Source organism: Muntiacus reevesi, chromosome 18, assembly GCF_963930625.1.
Source record: "Muntiacus reevesi chromosome 18, mMunRee1.1, whole genome shotgun sequence".
NCBI lineage: Eukaryota > Metazoa > Chordata > Mammalia > Artiodactyla > Cervidae > Muntiacus > Muntiacus reevesi.
In genome coordinates, this window is record NC_089266.1 from 60,407,562 (window position 1) to 60,428,668 (window position 21,107).

General features: G+C 37.5%; 1 protein-coding gene across 1 annotated transcript in view; it reads left to right on the forward strand.

Annotated features, from left to right (window-relative positions):
- CA10 (carbonic anhydrase 10) overlaps window positions 1–21,107 on the forward strand; it is a 791,801-nt gene that overhangs the window by 610,740 nt on the left and 159,954 nt on the right. Inside the window, exon 4 of the mRNA XM_065909950.1 lies at window positions 11,112–11,297. Within this exon, the coding sequence (XP_065766022.1) occupies window positions 11,112–11,297 (186 nt within the window). The remainder of the gene's footprint in view (window positions 1–11,111; window positions 11,298–21,107) is intronic.

The following is a 21,107-nucleotide window of genomic DNA, read 5'->3' on the forward strand; positions in this document are numbered from 1 at the left end:
TTTTTTTTCTCTATTTTTTTTTTTTTTTCTATTGACTGTGGTAGTTGTGTATACACTTCTCAGTGCTCTGACATTTCTGAGTCCATATTCTAGTGTATCCTCAGTGTAAAACAATTTAAAGGGCAAATAAAAGGATAAGAGGAAGGGGTGATGTGCTGCACAGAGCAAGAAGCAGAGTTAACTGGTTGATTTCTAGTCTTGGGTCTGCAATTTAGTTGTTATGCAATCTTAGATAAGCCTCTCAACCTCTCTGTGTCCCAGTTTCCAGGTTTATTGAGTGAAAGATTGGGCTTGATTATTTCCGAAGCCCCTCTCACTCTAAAATCCACCTATTTTGCCAATCTGTGTATATGTACACTGTAGTGAGGCCAATACTTTGACTCCAGTTGTTTATGCCACAACGTTTATTCTTCCATGGATGCCTCCAGAGTGTCTCTATGAACAATAAACCTATCGGCTTCCTGAATTCAGCCTTTACAAATCAACTCTTTGGTATCTTGAGCTACTCTGTAGGAAACCAGACTAAGTGATGTTCTTAAATTTCTTAGGCTCACTAATTACATTCAAAGGTCTATTACATACCTCAGCAGAGCAGTCAGAGGCACATCATAGGAAACCTCAGTTCCAAAGAAATGACACCTGATTACATGACATGATTGTTGGAACTTCTTCGTTAATCCCTCTAGGCACTGATCCAACATTATGGGTTTGACCACCCAGTCGATAAAGCCAACACTAGGATAATCAGTTATGAATCCATTTCTTAACAACCAGCAAGTGGGTACAGAGGTTTCTCCTGCTGCCTGGATGGTCAAGAAATCCCCAAGGATATTTAGGCCAGGCTTGGCCAAAAAAAAATTAAACCCAACCTCTCACGTCTGTGGGGAATCATATTTTGATTTTAAGAGTTTATCTCCAATCCCAGCAGCTACTTGTAAACTAAATGATTTCCCAAACAGTCTTTCTGCCAACTCCTGACCTTTTCTCTTTTAGGAACTGTATAATTTGGAATCAGACAAGCCAGGGCTGCATTCTGACTCTGCCAGTTTCCTAAACATACAGCTTTAGATAGAGTCATGTATTGCCCTGAGCCTCCATCTCCTCCTTGTGTAACATGGATCTTAAGGTCTTCCTCACATGGGCAGCACGGAATTAAGTGTAGACAGTAAGTCAAGCCCTGGCACACAACATGATCACTGATACTGTCGTGTATTTTTAGGGTTACATTCCTCAGTCCAGAGCATTCAGTCAAATTACGGTAAAAGACAACCTGCTAGAGAAGAAAGAATCCTAAAGGAAAGAGTACCAGCACTTCTGGTAGGGGTGAGAAGGATTTCTATATGGAAAAATAAATTGAGACTATTATTAAAATTCTACAGTGTAAGTGGCAAATAGATTCAAGGGATTAGACCTGATAGACAGAATGCCTGCAAGAACTATGGATGGAGGTTCATAATGTTGTACAGGAGGTGGTGATCAAAATCATTCCTAAGAAAAAGAAATGCAAAAAGGCAAAATGACTGTCTGAGGAGGCCTTACAAATAGCTGAGAAAAGAAGAGACGTTAAAGGCAAACGAGAAAAGGAAATATATATCCATCTGAACGCAGAGTTCCAAAGAATAACACAGAGAAATAAGAAAATCCCCCTCAGTGATCAGTGCAAAGAAATAGAGATAGACACTAGAGTGGGAAAGACTAGAGATCACTTCAAGAATACTGAAGATGCCAAGGGAATATTTCATGCAAAGATGGGCACAATAAAGGACAGAAACAGTATGGACCAAACAGAAGTAGAAGATATTAAGAAGAGGTGGCAAGAATACAGAGAAGAAATATACAAAAAAGATATCTTAATGATCACAATGGTGTGATCACCCACCTAGAGCCAAACACTCTGGAGTGCAAAGTCAAGTGGGCCTTAGGAAGCATCACTATGAACAAAGCTAGTGGAGATGATGGAGTTCCAGCTGAGCTATTTCAAATCCTAAAAGATGATGCTGTTAAGTGTTACACTCAATATGCCAGCAAATTTCAAAAACTCAACAGCGGCCATAGGACTGTTAAAGGTCAAATTTCATTCCAATTTGAAGGAAAGGAAAAGACAAAGAATGTTCAAACTACCACACGAAGGGCACTTATTTCACACTAGTAAAATAATGCTCTTTACTAGTAAAGTAGTGCTACTACTAGTAGCACTAGTAGAGCTGCTACTTTACTAATAAAGTAATACTTAAATTTCTCCAAGCTAGGCTTCAAGATTATGTGAACCAAGAACTTCCAGATGTTCAAGCTGCATTTAGAAAAGGCAGAGGAACCAGAGATTAAATTGCCAACTTCTTTTGGCTCATAGAAATAGAAGAGAATTCCAGGAAAACATCTACATCTGCTTCATTGACTATGGTAAAGCCTTTGACTGTGTAGATCACAACAACCTGTGGAAAATTCTGAAAGAGATGGGAGTACTAGATCAAGTTACCTGCCTCATGAGAAATCTGTATGCAGGTCAAGAAACGATAGTTAGAACCAGGCATGGAATGATAGGCTAGTTCAAAATTGGGAAAGGATTATGACAAGGCTGTATATGGTCACCCTGCTTATTTAACATATATGCAGATTACATCTTGTGAAATCCTGGGGTGGATAAAACACAAGCTGGAATCATGATTTCCAGGAGAAATATCAGTAATCTCAGACTTGCAGATGACAGCATCCTTATGGCAGAAAGTGAAGAGGTAGTAAAGAGCCTCTTGATGAAGGTGAAAGAGGAGAGTGAAAAAGCTAGTTTAAAATTTAACATTCAAAAAATTACGATAATAGCATCTAGTTACATCACTTCATGGCAAATAGATTGGGAAACAAGGGAAGCAGTAACAAACTTTATTTTCTTGGGCTCCAAATTAACTACAGATGTTGACTGTAGACATTAAATTAAAATATGTTTACTCCTGGGAAGAAAAGCTATGACAAACTTAGACAGCATATTAAAAATCAGAGACATTACTTTGCCGAAAAATGTCTGTCTAGTCAAAGCTTTGTTTTTTCCAGTAGGCATGTGTGGATGTGAGAGTTGGACTGAGGGCTGAGCACCAAAGAATTGATGCTTTTGAACTGTGGTGCTGGAGAAGACTCTTGAGAGTCCCTTGGACTGCAAGGAGATCAAACCGGTCAATCCTAATGGAAATCATTCCTGAATTCATTGGAAGTACTGATGCTGAAGCTGAAACTTTAATATTGGCCACCTGATGTGAAGAGCTACTCAGTAGAAAGTTAGCTACTGGGAAAGATCAAAGGCAGGAAGAGAATGAGATGACAGAGGATGAGATGGTTGGATGGCATTACTGATTCAAAGGACATTAGTTTGAGCAAGCTCTAGGAGATGGTGAAGGACAGGGAAGTGTGAAGTGCTGCAGACCATGGGGTCACAGGATAGGACATGACTGAGCAACTGAACAACAATAAAATATTTAAATTCTAAGGTTTACAGGGTCACTGAGAAATGGAGTGCAGTATCTCTATGATAGCTTTGAAGCTGTTTTCTAAGACAGTGGGAAGAACATGAGCTTTTGCTCAGAAAGTCTTTTGAGTGGAAGCACCCTCTCTTGCTCCTCACATAACCTTGAATAGTCATTAGCTTTTACTGTACCTATTTTATGATCCAAAATATGACATGGCATGTGAAACATAATTAGTTCTCAAAATTCTTTTGTGTCCTCTACCCTGACTCTCCCATTCATCTGTGATAAGAATCAACCTTTGTTCATCAGATGACAGTCTTTCTCTTTTACACAGCTGGAAATCTGTTTCCTGTTCTATACTCTATTTGTAGTGTTGCTTTTCCATGAATGCTGTGGGGAATTATTTCTGAGTATTTAGAGGAGATTTCAGACTGCCTTGAGAGGGAATAGAAATAGAATAGAATAGAAATGTCACATAAGCTTTGTAACACATCAAACAAGTAACTATTTGTTGGGTGTTTTGTAATTTCTGAAGGTGAGATTCACTCAAGCTTAGCTGTCCACAGTAGACATCAACTGTACAAGTGCTATCTCCATTAAGCCAAAAGATTGTCAATATATTTATTTTGTGAATTAGGTCTTTTAAAAAAGATTCACTTCCTCTTTTTTCCACAATCCGATAATAGGAAGTTTGACAACCTGAAGGACTTGAGCAAAATCATCTCTGATATCCCATGCAAACTCAAAGATAAACCTATTGTTGTGTATAAAACCAATTTATGAAAATCAATTTATTTTAAAAGTTATTAATAAATTGCTTCCTTTTAATTGCTCTGTAATTCAAACATACATTATTACAAACTAGCTCTCCTCCCATATGACTGATGTTTGGATAACAACTTTAGTATAGTTGACTTTTTAAACTATATGATATAGAAATTATGTGTGCACGCGTGCGAAGTCACTTCAGACTCTTTGTGACATTATGGACTGTAGCCCCCTAGGTTCCTCTACCCATGGGGTTCTCCAGGCAAGAATATGGAGTGGAGTGTCATACCCTCCTTCAGGGGATCTTTCCAACCCATGGATCAAATCACATCTCCTATGGCCCCTGCGTTGCAGGCTGATTCTTTACTGCTGAGCCACCCGGGGAGCCCACAGAAAATACATGCTATTATATGACATATATCAGCCTGTATGTGTGGTATCAGCTCAGCTGCTTAAGAGCTATTTAAGGAAGATGTAGTGAAGAAAGTAAATGGGATTTGAAGATAAATATGATAGTTTTTTTTTTTATGACACATTACTTTTGTTTTCTTTTTTTAAATTAAATTATTTATTTTACTTTACAACATTTTATTGGTTTTGCCATACATTGACTTGAATCCGCCGTGGGTGTACATGTATTCCCCATCCTGAATCCCCCTCCCACGTCCCTCCCCAACCCTATGAGTTAAATTGTCTGAGTTATGCTGCCTGGATATTTGGCCAAACACTATTTTGGATGTTTCTGTGATGGTAGTTTTGTATGATATAAATTTTTAAGTCAGTGAGCTTTGAATAAAGCAGACTTCCCCTCATAATTTGGCTGGGCCTCACTGCATCAGTTGAAAATCTGAGTAGAACAAAAAGAGTGGCCTCCCCAGACTAGAAGGAATGCCGCAGTAATTGGCCTTAGGACCTGAACTACGTTGTCAGTTACTTCTGGGATTTCTAGCCTGCCAGTGCACCTTTCAGATTTTGGACTCACCAGCCTCCATAATCACATGAGCCAATTATTTAAAATAAATCTCTTTCCACATTGTATTGATTCTGTTTCTCTGGAGAACCCTAATATAATAAATAACCCCAGACATTATGAACTCTGAACCACTATGGGTTTCCTATTCTATCAATCCGTATTTGAAGAATGCATTGGTAGGTAATCAGTTGTGTGACCTAATAGTTCCCATTGGTTAAAAGTATAGGCCAGAGACATGTGGGATCAAGTTCTGGCTCTGTTGTTCTCTTTGCCTCAAGACACGAAAAAGCCACAGAGATAAGAAGAACAGGTATGCCTGTGGAAGGCCTCCACTCTATGCAGGCTTGGCCCCATAGCTTCCCATCCAAGAGGAAGCAAACAGCACAGATCTAAGTACCACACTGGACTTGGTGATGGAGAAATTGTGAAGGTTAATTGAGTTCAGATTTAGTACTTAGCACCATGTGTGCGTACATGCCTGCTCAGTCATGTCCAACTCTTTACAACCCCATGGACTGTATGTAACTCACCAGGTCCCTCTGTTCATGGAATTTCCCATGCAAGAGTACTGTAGAGGGGTGCCGTTTCCTCTTCCAGGGGATCTTCCTGACCCAGGGATCAAACCCAAGTCTCCTGCATCTCTTGTATTGCAGGTGGATTCTTTACCATTGAGCCATCCAGGAAGCCTGTACTTAGAACCACATCTGGCACCAATTAAGGAGTCAAACCAAGATGCCAAGTGTTATAAAGAGGATTGTTGCTCATTTTCAAAGAACGAACAATCCCCTTAAAAATATTTGGCTGAATTTTTTTCCTTCTAAAGCTGCAATGTCAGCAGAATGAAAGAGGAAATGAGTCCATTAATAAGAGGCCCTGGCTAACTGTGAACTGCTACAAAACACTATATCTGCTATATTAGAACAACCAACTTTACAATGTGAGCATTTGCTCATATCAAGATCATTAGATTTGGAATCAGGAGACAAGGCGTTGAGCTTTCGCCAACCGCACTTACTTCTCTCACTTACGAAATGGGCATCACATCTCTCATCTCATTTTGTAGTGAATTAAAATAAAATGAAAAGGAGAACTGTGAGGCAGCCAGAGGCAACCTGGATATCTCCTGCAGCTTCAACTTATATCCTGAATGGTCTGAACTCAGTTTCCTGGTCTACATAATACAACTTTTTCCAACATGCTGTGCATCAAAGTAGTTCACTGGGAACACTGTAAATTAGCATTACAGGTAAGAAGACACTGCTGCAATGTTAATTACTACAGTGCAGATGTACTATTAGATATCATATATAATGTTGTCAAGCCTTTATTTTTAAATTAAAGTGCAACACACCATTACCTTGGCTACACAGTTTTGTATTTGCTTGTTTGCTTGCTTGTTTGTTTTTCTCAGTGTCTGGGGGAAGGATTGGGGAATAGAGGTGTTGTCTCTAATTGTTAGAATACATAAGCAAATGGTAGAATTTCAGATGGATTCCCCATAACTTCCTTCCCTCACTCTGGTCTCTATAATAATGGATATTGTGAGTTTCTGGAGGGCAGGGACCATTCCTGGTTTCACTCACCACACTGTCCCCAGATCCTGGCACATAGACAGAGGAATGAATAAAGATAGAGCCTTGGAAGTAGAAGGAGTCTGGAAGTATGGAGTGGAAGAACTAGAGGGAACACTAGTTTATTCCTGGTTATCACGGTTTCAAGTTTGCTTTGTGGCCTTCAAAAATGATCTTGGATATTTCCCATATCCAAAGCTTTAAAATCCAAAATGAGACGCAACTGAATCATCACAATGTGGAAGTCAGTAAAAGTTCTTCACTGTGACTTTTAGAAAGTGGCACTATATTCCATTGGGCTACAGTCTCTCGACATCATGTCCCTTCACATCAGATAAGCATCCAATTTCAAAAGTAAGGAAAGAAAATAATTAAAATGTTTGATCATTACATGTATTAAATCTCACAACAAACTCATGAAGGAATTTTTCCCAATTTTTATATGTGTAAAAATCACATCTTAACCACATCTTAACACACATCTTAAAACCACATCTTAACCTTAACTTGTACATTCAGCAGTATTAAGTACAACCTCCATCCATCTCTAGAACTCTTTTTGTCTTACCCATCTCAATGGGCATAACTCTATGCCTGTTAAGCAATAACGTCTATTCTTCTCTGTCCCTCCTCCCCAACCCCTTGTAACCATAATTCTTCTTTCTATTTTCATGATTTTGACTATTCTAGGTACCTCATATAAGTGGAATCCACTTACATTTGAAGTAATTACTGAAGAGTTTATTTCTATCATTTTGGTATTCATTCTACATGTCTTATATTTTTTATCCCTCATTTTCATAGGAGAAATTCTCTTGTCTCTATTTTACTATTAAGGAAACTGAAGCTTCAAGAAATTAACTGAACTACCCAAGTAACCAAGAGGCATATTGGGAATCTTTTGACTCAAGAGCCCTTTATTCTTGTCTCTACTTTGTGTCAGGGTGTTTTCTAAGTACTTGGAAAGTGCAGACAAACATAGGACATGGTCTCTGCTTTGCTTCAGTGGGCAATAAGTTTCTTAGGAAAGTTCAACAAACACACTGAGATGATTTTTAGAAGTGCAGGGAAGTCAAATATACTTGTTTGTTTGAATAGAGCACATATCCTCTAATAATTTGAAGTAGCTCCTGTATACAGCTTGCATACTATAGGTACCTCATGAATGTTGCTAGTTGAATTAAGGTCATTTGAAGAGAATTTGAGATCCAGTTCTGCTTTGTGGGATCGACTCTTGACAGCATATGGATTTGGCAGTAGACAGTAAGCACTGTAATGTGTATACCATCTAACCCAGAGTTTGCATAATGAAATATCTCTGAACTAGTAAAAATGTTTTTCCATAAGGATGTTCATTGCAGTATTTTGTTGTTGTTGTTGTTGTTGAATCAAAGATCCAATTACAGTGCTGCACAATTTTCACACAAATGATTTCAAATAATCCCATATTAATCCCTTTATTCTTTCACTCCTATATTGCTTCCCCCTTCTTCCCTCTCCCCACTGGTAACCACACTGAAATATTTTTAGCAATAGTGAAAAGGTGAAGGGGCTGTAAAGATTCAACAGTAAGTTATATATTTTTACAGTGGAATATTATGAAACCATTTATTGCAGCAGAATGGTTAATAACCTAGAAATATTCAAGTGACTAAAACTAATATATGTTTGCTTTATATCAGTATAAAATGATATGTAATAAATATATTAAATTAGTATAGATGATAGTATATAATATATTAGATATATACATTTTATATATTTACATATATAGAAAATCCATGTGAAAATAATTTATTACATATATAAAATGATTTCATTAAAATATGGGCCTATATGGTTATGAGTGTGAAGAGGTATATACCAAAATATTAGTGTTGATTATTGGTTAGCTGTGGAATTGTGACTGAATTTTATTTCCTTGAGCTGTTCTGTATCTTCCTACTTATGTATAATTCCTATGTATTATCTTAAGAAGTAGAAAAAAATATTTTGCTTAAAGATTAAAGCAGTGTCAAACACAAATCTATCTCTACCATTTCATTGCAAAGAAAGCCTTGAACTGAGACAAGGAAAGAAGGCAACCTCTCGTTTTGTAACACTGATTAAATATACATTTATTTGAGATTGGAAAAAGAAGTAGAGTCTTTGGTATGGATCATTTGGTTCAGGGAATAGATAACTTAAAAAAAAATAAATCCCTTTGTAAGATATAAAGTATCAGAGGAAGTGCAGCCTGGGCCTCATGAAGGAACTGGAACAAAGATGTGCAAGGGATTTCTGAAGGTAAAGTAGATATTATCTCCAATTCTCTGTCTCTGCATAGTTTCCTCTGCCACTGTTGGCGTATCTGCTGCCTTCTCTTGCTTTGGTAAGACTTTCTAGCTGATCAGCAGACTGACTATCTGAGACCCAAGTGACTTTCTAGTTCAGCTACTCTAGACTGTCCAGAGTTTTTGTTGATAGTTCCAGACTCACAGGACAGAGAGGATGATTAGCTTAATATATGTCAGTTATATTTTGCTCTATAACAAATCTCAAAGCGTAGGTACTGTAAACAGCCAATTGCTGTTTTAGCTCCACAGGGAATAGAAAGCTATGTCTGTGGAAAATTCTTCTGGTTTAGGCCAGACTAAGCCAGTCAACTGTTGGATCAGTCATAGTATGGCCAGTCTAAAATGGCTTCTACTGGGATGGTTCTCCTCACTCTGGTGTCATGCTCTAGCAGGCCGGCCCAGGCTTGTTTGTATGTTGGTCTCAAGTTTCTGAAAAGGAGTAAGGATACATGCAAGGTTTCTGAAAGCCTGCTCTTTGAATTAGAATATTGTATCCAACAAGTGACAAGACCTGTCCAAATTCAAGGGGTGAAGGAGAAAACTCCTATCTTGATGTGAGTAGCTACAAGGTCACATTTTAAGTAGAGTAATTACAGGGAGAGGAAGAATTCTAACCACTTTTTGCAATCTGCCAATAATCTGCCAAGGACCCAGGCTGACACAGGTTCCATCTTGTAGCTGTACCACACTTACATATTTCCATATTGCCCCCCTTGATTGATATATCAGGTGAAGAAAGAGACTGGAAAATTGTGCATAAGTGTTTCACTGCTTCAGCTTGGAAGTTACACTTGCCATGGCCCCTCACAGACCATGGCCAACATCAGTCACGTGAGCTCTACCTTATAGCAAGGTGGTGTAATAATAAGTCAGTGAAATATTTAATGAGCACTGCTGTCTCTGCCACAGTGAGAAATCTGTAGAACTAAAATAACGAATCATTCACAGGACTGGTGTTCGGGAACTGTAGGGGCAGGTAAGGCTAATGCTATAGAGCAAATATATGAAAAACTTTTCTAATGAAGTTATCAGAAGTTATGTGAATCCTTTAAAAAATCCCTAGGGCTGAACCCAAAGAAGTCAGTGTAAATGGGTAGAAAATCCAAGTAGCTCAGCAACCAGTAGCCCAGAAGCATATCATTCAGACCCATTCAAAGTTTGCTTTAAACTTGCAGTCTGCTCCTAGAGCTAGGTTGACCCAGGAGACCAAGGCAATGAAGTTCCAGGTAGGATTCAGTGTTTTAGAATCAAGTGTTGAGAGGCACTAAAGTCATAGTCAAGAAAATGAAAGTTAACATCAAGTTAAAGAGGAAAGAAGGAAAAGAAACAGTAAGTAGTAAGGTTAGCAGCTTGCATGGGCTGAAGCAACATGGAATAAGAATCTGTGAAATGAGAAACTTGTATGAAACTCTTTAACTCAACATTGAGGCCATGAGTTGCAAGGACAGATCAACACTCTGACTCTGTACAGGGTAAGAGAAGGACCTAAAACAGGATACTCCAGACTGGATGTTTGAGATTTCAGGCCTAAGCCTCAGTCTCCCTGTAGAGTTTGCTCCTCTTTACTCATTTTATCTTCCTCATCTCTCTCTTGGTCTTTGTAACATCTCATCCTTACTAATTGCTTTCTTCAATTTCTCATATCTGAGATTTTAACTTTTGAAGCATCTTTCCATTCCAAATACTTATGATAAGAAGCCAAGTTAATTCTTTATAAGGTGCAGTGGCCAAAATATTAGTCACAGTTGAGGAGGTCTCCTTTGAATTTCTACCTCAGATTCCTAATTGACAATGTGGCTTATGCCTCACAGAAAGTACCATAGAGGCCATGTAAGACTGGAATGCCCTCTGGGAAGCCTGTCACTTCCTACTCTGCATGTGGACTTAGCTTAGTGTCTTGCTATCCAAAAGATACAAAATGGATTGGTCTAAACACCATGCTGAGTTGAGTGAGAAACTGAGAAATGGAAGAAGAGCCTTTTTTGACCTGTTGCCCATTGTCTTGCAGGTCAGTGGAACCATGTACAACACCGGAAGGCATGTGTCCTTGCGTCTGGACAAGGAGCACTTGGTCAACATATCAGGAGGGCCAATGACATACAGCCATCGGCTGGAGGAGATCCGGCTACACTTTGGGAGTGAGGATAGCCAAGGGTCAGAGCACCTCCTCAATGGACAAGCCTTCTCTGGGGAGGTATGTGGGTTATTGAAGTAGTATGAGTAAGTGCCAGTTAATAACATGTGATGCCTATTTATATCCAAGGTGGAATGACAGATTGAAAGACTGCTCTTGAATCTGTGAAATAAGAAGATCTGTGCCTCCCTTCTCCATCTGTCTTTTGCAAGTTGATATAGATGTTTATAATGATCTTCTAGTGTTTTCCAGGGAAACCACAGTGATACTTGAAAGTTCCTCCTGAGACACTGGTGAAGCTCCCTTGTGACTAATGCCCTAAGATATCACCAGAACATTATTTCAACCCTAAATCCTCACCTTCTATGTATGTCTTCATTAATATTCACACTATCTGGGCAATCAGTCTTCTATATGTCACATGTGTTCACATAAATTCCATAATTCTCCCTTCTGGTAGAATGGGTCTTATTCGCACAAAGCTATAACTTATAGCAAAGTAAATGTCAGGCAGCTAAATAGTTTCCCTAGAATGGAAAGGTCATTGTGTGCCACCATTAATGTGAGTATCATCATGTTCATTGACCCAGACAGAATTCAGACCACATCAGTGAACCAATTACTCCTTCAGTTATAGACAAGAGCTACAATTTAAATGAATATCATATGTGTTATGACACTTGACAAGCAGGGTGTAGTTAATTTGACCTGTTTTGCCCCCCTTACATGTGAGGATGGTTATCATTAGAGGTCAGGCATCCTTATATGCTAAGTACCCTGTAACTAGGTTTCTGTTTAAGAGTTCTCAATAACTGATGTCAAGAGTACCCTCTTGAAATAACAGAACTATGTATCTCACTATTGATTTGGTCTTGACTAATATTGATTAATGTTTTTAATCAAGATCATATTTAAACTTGGCATTGTTTTTAATATAGTAAGTTCATATACCGAGAAAGAGATCTGCAAGCTTAATGAGGACAGTGGCCAGATTTTCATGGTCATTCAAAATATGTCAACTGAAGACCTAACCTAGGTACTGTGCTAGTTACTAGGGACATGGACATTAAAAATAAAATAAAGTAAAGACAGAGCTCCTACCACAGAGGAGCTCAAAGAAATGCTATCTTCAAATCAGTAAAGTAAAATGCCATGCTGTAGGGTCTTCCTGACGGTGCAGTGGTAAAGGATTAGCTTGCTAGTACAGGAGACATGGGCTCAATCCTTAGGTTGGGAAGATCCCTTGGAGTAGGAAGTGGCAACCCATTTCACTATTCTTGCCTGGAAAATTCCATGGACAGAGGAACCTGGTGGGCTTCAGCCCATGGGTTCACAGGAGTTGGACACAACTGCACAACTGAGCATACCTGCACTCTCTGCTGTAACGGAGATGAAACAGGGCCCTGGCTAACTTTAAGGAAGAAATGACAAATTTTTATTGAAGGGTTCAGAGTAAGCTTCACAGAAGAGGTGCCCTTAGAACTGGGCTGAGAAGAGAAGCAATGGAAAACAATTCAAAGGTACACACTAATTGTGTGCCCTTTATATGGTTACTTGATCCTTCTAAAGCTGAGTTTAGACCCCTCTCTAGTTGTTTTGAAAATTAGGGGGGATTAAAGATGTAAGGAGCACCAGAAGTACTCAATAGTTGATAGACAGTAAAGATAAAACAGGAAATGAGGGACAGCAAAGGCCTTAAGTTGTGTCAAGGCACTGTGCATGGATTTCATCTGTGATCTGTTAGTAAGGGCTGCCTAGAGGACCAGGTTGAGCAGGACTGACTCTCCTTCCTATATCTGTAGGAAACAGTTCTAGGAATGATTTGGGTTGTCTTCCAAATGGACATGGGCTTTACTGCACTTTCTAATGCCAGATTCCTACCTAACCTATGATATCCTTAGAGGAATTGTTTTTCAGTTGGATTCTGCTGAAGGTTAGCCTCAGTGAAGTAACTATATTACATCCTGTATGTTAACATTTTATTTTTATTTTGAGCTATTTTCAGAGCCCCCTTTGGTTTCTATTTGGGGTTATCCTCTGAGAGGACCAAGTAGACACTTCAGCAACAAAGCATGTGTTTATTTTGTTGACGGTGAATAATCACATTGCCATCTGCCCCATCTATCATTACAGATCGTGATAAGTCAATTAATGTCAGGCATTTTCCTTGGCACAATGGAACAGTCATTTATCTGAAGAGCTGTAGATTAATTGCAGGCTTGTCTAGTGAGGTTATTGTAATTGATGGCAATCATTTGCTTTGTTTTATAAAGCTGCATGGATGTATGACACAGTCAGCAACTGTGTTTTTATAAAAATTATTCATGTCCTACACAATAAGTCCTGGATGCTTTCTTGGGGGTTGGTGATAAATGAGCATATTCAGATATTCAAATATCTAGATTTTTTAAGTTGGGAAAATTGACCATTTTTAATAAGTAAGAACTTTAGCTTGCTAATCAAGTCTCAGTGGTTAAATTAATGTCCAGTATATAGTAAGGTATTAATGAAAAGTAAAAATACATTAACCAGAAAAAAGATAATATTTGAAAATAATCATTTCTATGGATTAATTTGCAGTAGTGAGGTTAAATATAGAAGAATCTTTATATTTTGGGGGAATTGGAAGTAATCATTTTTAAAACCTTCCTTAAGTTCTTCATTTCAAAGGGTTAAGGGGGTACACTGAGAATTGTACCAGCTACTTCCTGGGATTCCTGTGGTCAGTTCCTGGCCAGACCCAGTTTCCTGAATCTTGATTCTGTTTGAACACATTTAAAGATGGAAAAAGTCTGTAACTGTTGCTATGTAGATAAGATCTGTTTAATTAAAAAGTGCAATAAAGGTCCAACGTAAAATATGTATTTTTGTGACTGTGAATCAGAATAGAGAAACAAGTATCTCAGAACAAACAACTGAGACTACACAACAGATAATGCAGGCCTTGTCCTCTTAAAATCAATTATTTGCATCTTTGAGAGATTCATTTCATTAAAGTAACACTAATTTGTAAGAATAAGCAACTAAAACCAAATTTTCCTGAAGTGTGCAAGGGTGTGAAAGTGCTGAGGTGCACATGCCTGAGCACCAGAGTCTGGTGAGATACTGAATGTTTCTTGGTGGAGATACTAGAGAAATCTAACTAGCATTCTGTGGGAGCCTGGGACTTCCTGATAGGGATAATCGATTAGCACAATTGGAGATTTGAGGGGAAATGAAAATTGGAATATTTAAAAGTAACAGATAAGCAAATAATAAACATGGAAGAGCTACTTGAGTGCCATGGTAAAGCTCTTCCCTCTACCTTGATTACTAGCTGTCTCCCTCCCCCAGCACAGCCCATCTGGTTTGTTTTCCAAGGCCCTTTCTCCCCTCCCAGCCTGTAAAGTGTTGTTGTCTCCTTTTGACTTCCAGAAAATCCTGTATTCATCTATTATAAGAGTCCACAAACTGTAGACCATGGGACAAACATAGCCAAGGAGCAAAGGATGGTTTATATTTTTAAAGGATGGCTTTTTAAAAAAAGAAGAGTATGCAACAGAAATCATATGTGGCTTGCAAAAGCCAAAATATTTACTACCGTATCATTTACAGAAAAAATTTGCTGACCCCAATTCTACTAAATTACCCATCACTATAAATTTTATAGTTGTTTATTCTCATTTCTGGAAACATAGTTCTTTGTTAATAGTGATTTAATCTTAATCATCACTGTATTCCCAGAACCTTAAACTGTCACATGACAGCAGAGTCAATAAATGTTTGCTGAATTAAGGAATAAATAATCTTGGTAATTCCCTCAAGGACAGATTTTTGTTGTTGTTGTTGCTATTCATGTTTGTATGCCATGCACCTAGCACAGTTCCTAAAATAATTGTTGTTTGTGGAATGAATCACTCAGTCACTGAATCAGTAACTCCCAGGTGGCGCTAGTGGTAAAGAACCTGCCTGTCAATGCAGGTAGACCTTAAGAGACATGGGTTCGATTCCTCAGTAGGGAAGATCCCCTGGAGGAGGGCATTGCAACCCATTCCCACATTCTTGCCTGGAGAGTCCCATGGACAGAGGAGCCTCTCAGGCTGTAGACTATACGGTTGCACAGAATTGGACAGAGTCAGACACGACTGAGAGACTGAACTGAACTGAACTGAACTGAAGCTACTGTGCTTGCATTTTAGGAACTGAAACATTTTTCTGTTTTTTTTTTTTTTTTTTTTTTTTTTTTTAATTTTTAATTGGAGGACAATTAATTATTTACAATGTTGTATTGGCTTCTGCCAAACAACAGTGTGAATCAGCCACAAGTATAAGTATGTCCCCACCCTCTTGAACCTTCTACCCACCTTCTCACTCCATCCCACCCCTCTAGGTGTTACAGAATGCTGGGTTGAGCTCCCTGTGTTATATGGCACTAACTCTCTATTTTACACATGGTAATATATATGTGTCAATAGTGATTTCTCAATCCATCTGACCCGACTCTCCCCTGGCTCCGTCCACAAGTCTGTTCTCTTTGCCTGCATCTCTATTCCTGCCCTGTAAATAGGTTCATCAAATACCATTTTTCTAAATTCCATATACATGCATTTATATATAATATTTGTTTTTCTCTTTCTGACGTACTTCATTCACTCTGTATAACAGGCTCTAGGTTCATCCACCTCAGTTAAACTGACTCAAATCCATTATGTTTATGGCTAAGTAACATTCTATTGTATATATGTAACACAACTTCTTTATCCATTTATCTGTTGATGAATGTCTAGGTTGCTTCCATGTCCTGGCTATTGTCAATAGTTCTACAATGAACATTGGAGTACATGTGTCTTTTTCAATTATGGTTTTCTTGGAGTATATGCCTAAGGTGGTATTGCTGGGTCATATGGTAGTTTTATTCCCAGCTTTTTGAGAAATCTCCTTACTGTTATCCATAGTGGCTCTATCAATTTACATTCTCAACAATAGTGCAAGAGGATTCCTTTTCTTCACATACTCTCCAGCATTTATATTTTGTAGATTTTTTATGATGGCCATTCTGACCAGTGGGAGGTAATACCTCATTGTAGTTTTGATTTGCATTACTCTAATAATGAGCGATGTTGAGCATCTTTTCATGTATTTGGCCATTACAGATACCTTCTTTGGAAAAATGTCTGCTTAGGTCTTCTGCCCATTTATTTATGAGAGGCATGAGTTGTTTGTATATTTTAGAGATTAATCCTTTTTCAGTTGCTTCATTTGTTATTATTCTCTCTGTTTGCAAGTTGTCTTTTCACCTTGATTATAGTTTCCTTTGCTGTGCAAATGTTTTTAAGTTTAACTAGGCCTCATTTGTTTATTTTCATTTTTATTTCCATTACTCTAGGAGGTGGGTCACAGAAGAACGTGCTACAATTTATGTCAAAGCCTATGTTTTCCTCTAAGAGTTTTATAGTTTCTGTTCTTACATTTAGGTATTTATCCCATTTTAAGTTTACTTTTGTGTACGGTGTTAGGAAGTTTACTCATTTCAGTTTTTTACGAGTAACTGTCCAGTTTTCCTAGCACCACTTATTGAAGAGACTGTCTTTTCTCCACTGTATATTTTACCTCTTTGCTAGAATTTTGCATCTATGTTCATCAGTGATATTGGACTGTAATTATTGTGTGTGTGTGTGTGTGTGTGTGTGTGTGTGTGTGTGTGATGTCTTTGGTTTTGGTATCAGGATGATGGTGAACTCATAGAATGTGTTTGAAAGTGCTCCTCCCTCTGCAGTTTTTTGGATGAGTTTGAGAAAAATAAGCATTATCTCTTCTCTAAATGTTTAATAGAATTCACCTGTGAAACAATGTCCCTAGGCTTTTGTTTTGGGGGAGATTTTTAAATCATAATTTCAATTTCAGTGCTTGTGATTTGTCTGTTCATGATTTCTACATCTTTCTGGTTCAGGCTTGGAAGGTTTAAATTTTCTAAGAATGTGTCCCTTCCTTCTAGGTTATCCATCTTATTGGCATATAGTTACTCATACTAGTCTCTTATGATCCTTATTATTTCTGTGTTGTCTTTTATAACTTCTTTTTCATTTCTAATTGTATTGATTTTTAACCTTCTCCCTTTTTATTCCTTGATGAATCTGGCTAATGTTTTGTTAATTTTGTTTAGCTTCTCAAAAAGTCAACTTTTGATTTCATTGATCTTTGCTGTTGTGTCCATTTCTTGTTCATTTCTTTTCTGATCTTTATGATTTATTTTCTTCAGCAAACTTGGGGATTTTGTGTTCTTCTTTTTCCATTTGCTTTAGGTATAAGGTAAAGTTTCCTATTTGATGTTTTTCTTATTTCTTGAGGTAAGACTGTGTTGCTATAAACTTCCCTCTTAGAACTGTTTTTGCTGCATCCCATAGGTTTTGAGTCATTGTGCTTTTGTGATCATTTGTTTTCAAATAGTTTTTTGTTTCCTCTTTGACTTCTTCAGTGACTTTTTGGTTACTCAGAAGTGTATTATTTAGCATCCGTGCATTTGTCTGTGTGTGTGTGTGTGTGTGTGTGTTCTTTTTCCCCTTTAGTTGATAACAAATCTTACAGTGTTTTGGTCAGAAAAGGTGCTTGATATATTTCCATTAAAAAAAAAATTACCAAGACTTGATTTGTGACCCCAGATATGATCTATCTGGGAGACTGTTTCACGTGAATTGAGAAAAAAGTATATTCCACAGTTGGATGGACTGTCCCAAAGATATCAGTTAGGTGCATCTGGTCTAATGTCATTTAAGGCTTGTATTTCCTTATTAATTCCTATCTGGATGATCTGTTCTTTGGTGTAAGTGGGATGTTAAATCCCCTACTATTATTGTGTTACTGTTGATTTCCCATTTTATGGCTGTTAGTGTTTGCCTTATGTATTGAGGTGTTTCTTTGTTAGGTGCATAAATATTTACAATTGTTATGTTTTCTTCTTGGATCGATCCCTTGGTCATTGTTTAGTGTCCTTCCTTATCTCATGTAAAAATCTTTGTTTTAAGGTCTGTTTTGTCTAATATGAGAATTGCTACTCCAGCTTTCTATTGATTTCCATTTGCATGAAATATCTTTTTCATTCTTTCACTTTCAGTCTGCATATGTCTCTAGGTGTGAAGTGGATCTCTTGTACACAACATATAAAGGGTCTTTTTTAATTTTAATTTTAATTTTTTTTAATCCATGCAGTCATCTGTATCTTTTGGGTGGAGCATTCAATCCACTTATGTTTAAAGAAAGTATTGAATATATGTTCCCAGTGCCATTTTCTTAACTGTTTTGGGTTTGTTTTTGTAGATCTTTTCTTTCTCTTCCACCCTATATGTCCTTTTAGCATTTATTATAAAGCTGAATTGGTGGTGCTGAGTTCTCTTAACTTTTGCTTGTCTGTAAAGTTTCTGATTTCTCCATCAATTTAAATGAGATCCTGATGGGTACAGTAACCTTGTTTGCAAAATTTCCCCTTTCATTATTTTAAATATATCTTGCCATTCCCTTTTCATCTGCAGAGTTTCTGGTGAAAGTCAGCTGTTAACCTTGTGGGGTGTCCCTTGTATATTACTTGTTGGTTTTCTCTTGCTGTTTGCAGTATTTTTTTTTCATGTTTAATTTTTATTAGTTTGATTAATATGTGTCTTGGTGTGTTTCTCCTTGAGTTTATCCAGTTTATCCTGTATTGGACTCTCTGTGCTTCTCGCACTTGATTATTTTATTTTCTCATTTTAGGGACGTTTTCAACTATAATCTCTTCAAAATTTTTCTCAGACCCTTTCTTTTTCTCTTCTTATTCTGGGAACCTCCATAATTTGAACAATGATCAATTTATTATTGTCCCAGAGATCTCTGAGACTGACTTCAATTCTTTTCTTTGTTTTGTTTTGTTTTTTAATCCTGCTCCTCAGCAGTTATTTCTACCTTTCTATCTTCTTTGTCATGTATCCATTTTTCTGCCTCAGTTATTCTGCTATGTATTCCTTCTAGTATATTTTTAATTTCAGTTATCATGCTGTTCATCACTGTTTGTTTATTCTTTATTTCTTCTAGGTCTTTGTTAAATGTATTAAATGATTCTTGCATTTTCTGGATTCTATTATTGAGATTTTTGAATCATCTTTTCTTTCATTACTCTAAATTCTTTTTCATGTAATTTGCCTATTTCCTCTTAATTTATTTGGTATTATCGCTTTTTACCTTGTTCCTTCATCTGCACAATATTTCTCTGCCTTTTTATTTTGTCTAATTTACTGTGTTTGATGTGCCCTTTCCCCAAGCTATAGGTTTGTATTTCCTGTTGCTTTTGGTCTCTGCCTCCAGTAGGTGAAGTTGGTCCAGTGACTTTTGTAGGTTTCATGTTGGAAGGAACTCACACCTGCATTCTGGTGGGAGGAAGTGAGTTTTTCTCAGCTGATGAGCAGAGCCATGTGATGTGGCTTGTTTTGGGGCATCTATGTGAGGCATGTCTATTGATGATTTGCTTTATATTCTTATTTTGCTTGTTGTTTGGGTAAAGTTTTTTGCACTTTTTGCTGCAGGCAGTTGAATGGTACTGGGTCTTGGATATAAGTGGAGGCCTTCATGGGAGTTCTCACTGATTGATATTCTCTGGGGTCAAGAGATCTCTGGTAGTCTATTGCCCTGGACTCACTGTTCCTACCCCAGAGGCTCAGGTCTGACTTCTGGATGGAGAACCAAGACCGTGCAAGCTGTCTGTTATGGCAATAAAAGGGATTAAAACAGACAAGCAAAAAATAAACAAGCAAGCAAGAAAGAAACAAAAAGAGAACCCCAAATGGTAAAAGTAAAATCAATCAAATAAAAACAAAAACAAAGGAACAAACACACACACACATACATACACATGAACCAAAAGAGACCAAAGGAAATTACGAGAGTTTCCCAGCAAGCAAAGGAAACCAGAAATGATATCAACCAACTAAAAACAAAACTAATTAAAGCACAGAACAGAAAACAAGACCAAAATAAAGTAACAAATGAAGAATAAAGCAAACAAAACAAACATGTTAAAAAGAGAAAAAAAAAATAGAAAAGCAGTATTAAATAGAAGTACATTAAAAAATCTAATATATATTAAAGAAAAACTATAAGAAAATAACAACAAAACAAAACACAGAACCATAGAAAGCCAAAGGAAAAGTAGGAATATATATATATATGTATATATATATATAAACATTAAAAGTATGATTTTAAAAACGTTCCCTGAAGACTGAATAGAGATTTAGTAGTAAGAAAAATAACAAACACTCCAATAGAAGAAAAAAGAAGAGAAAAAAAAAAATCCAGAGCAAGCTACAGAATGAATCAAACTAAAATAATAATAAATATTTTTCTTTGATTTCAACTGTCAGCATTTTTTTCTCCCTCTGTATAATAATGATATATTATTATAGTTTGATTCATACTGGGGAGAGCTGGTCTCTGGAACTGCTGGGGAAGCTGGTCTCTAAACCTGCTATGGAGACAGCTCAGACTAATCTGGCCCTACTCCTGTATGTTCTTGTCTCCAGTGTCCCCAGCTGCCAGAGCTAGAGCATTTTCTCTTGTGGGAACATTCATTGTCCTTTTATATATTCCATAGATTCAGAGTCTACCTAACTGATCATGTGGATTTAATCTGCAGTGTGTTGAGGTGGTGGAAAGTTTTTCAATCTTCTTCCTTAGTCACTCCACCCCCGGATCTCAACTGTCATTTTATATTCATCTCTGTATGTAGGTCATCCATAGGAGTTTTCTCCTGAGGCTTTCCTTGAGGATTTGGAGTGGAGGTGCTGCAACTGCTTGGATTGCACGGATGCTGGTGGCTCCACACGCACAGGGAAGTCAATGGTCACAGGTGCAGAAGATATGGCACTA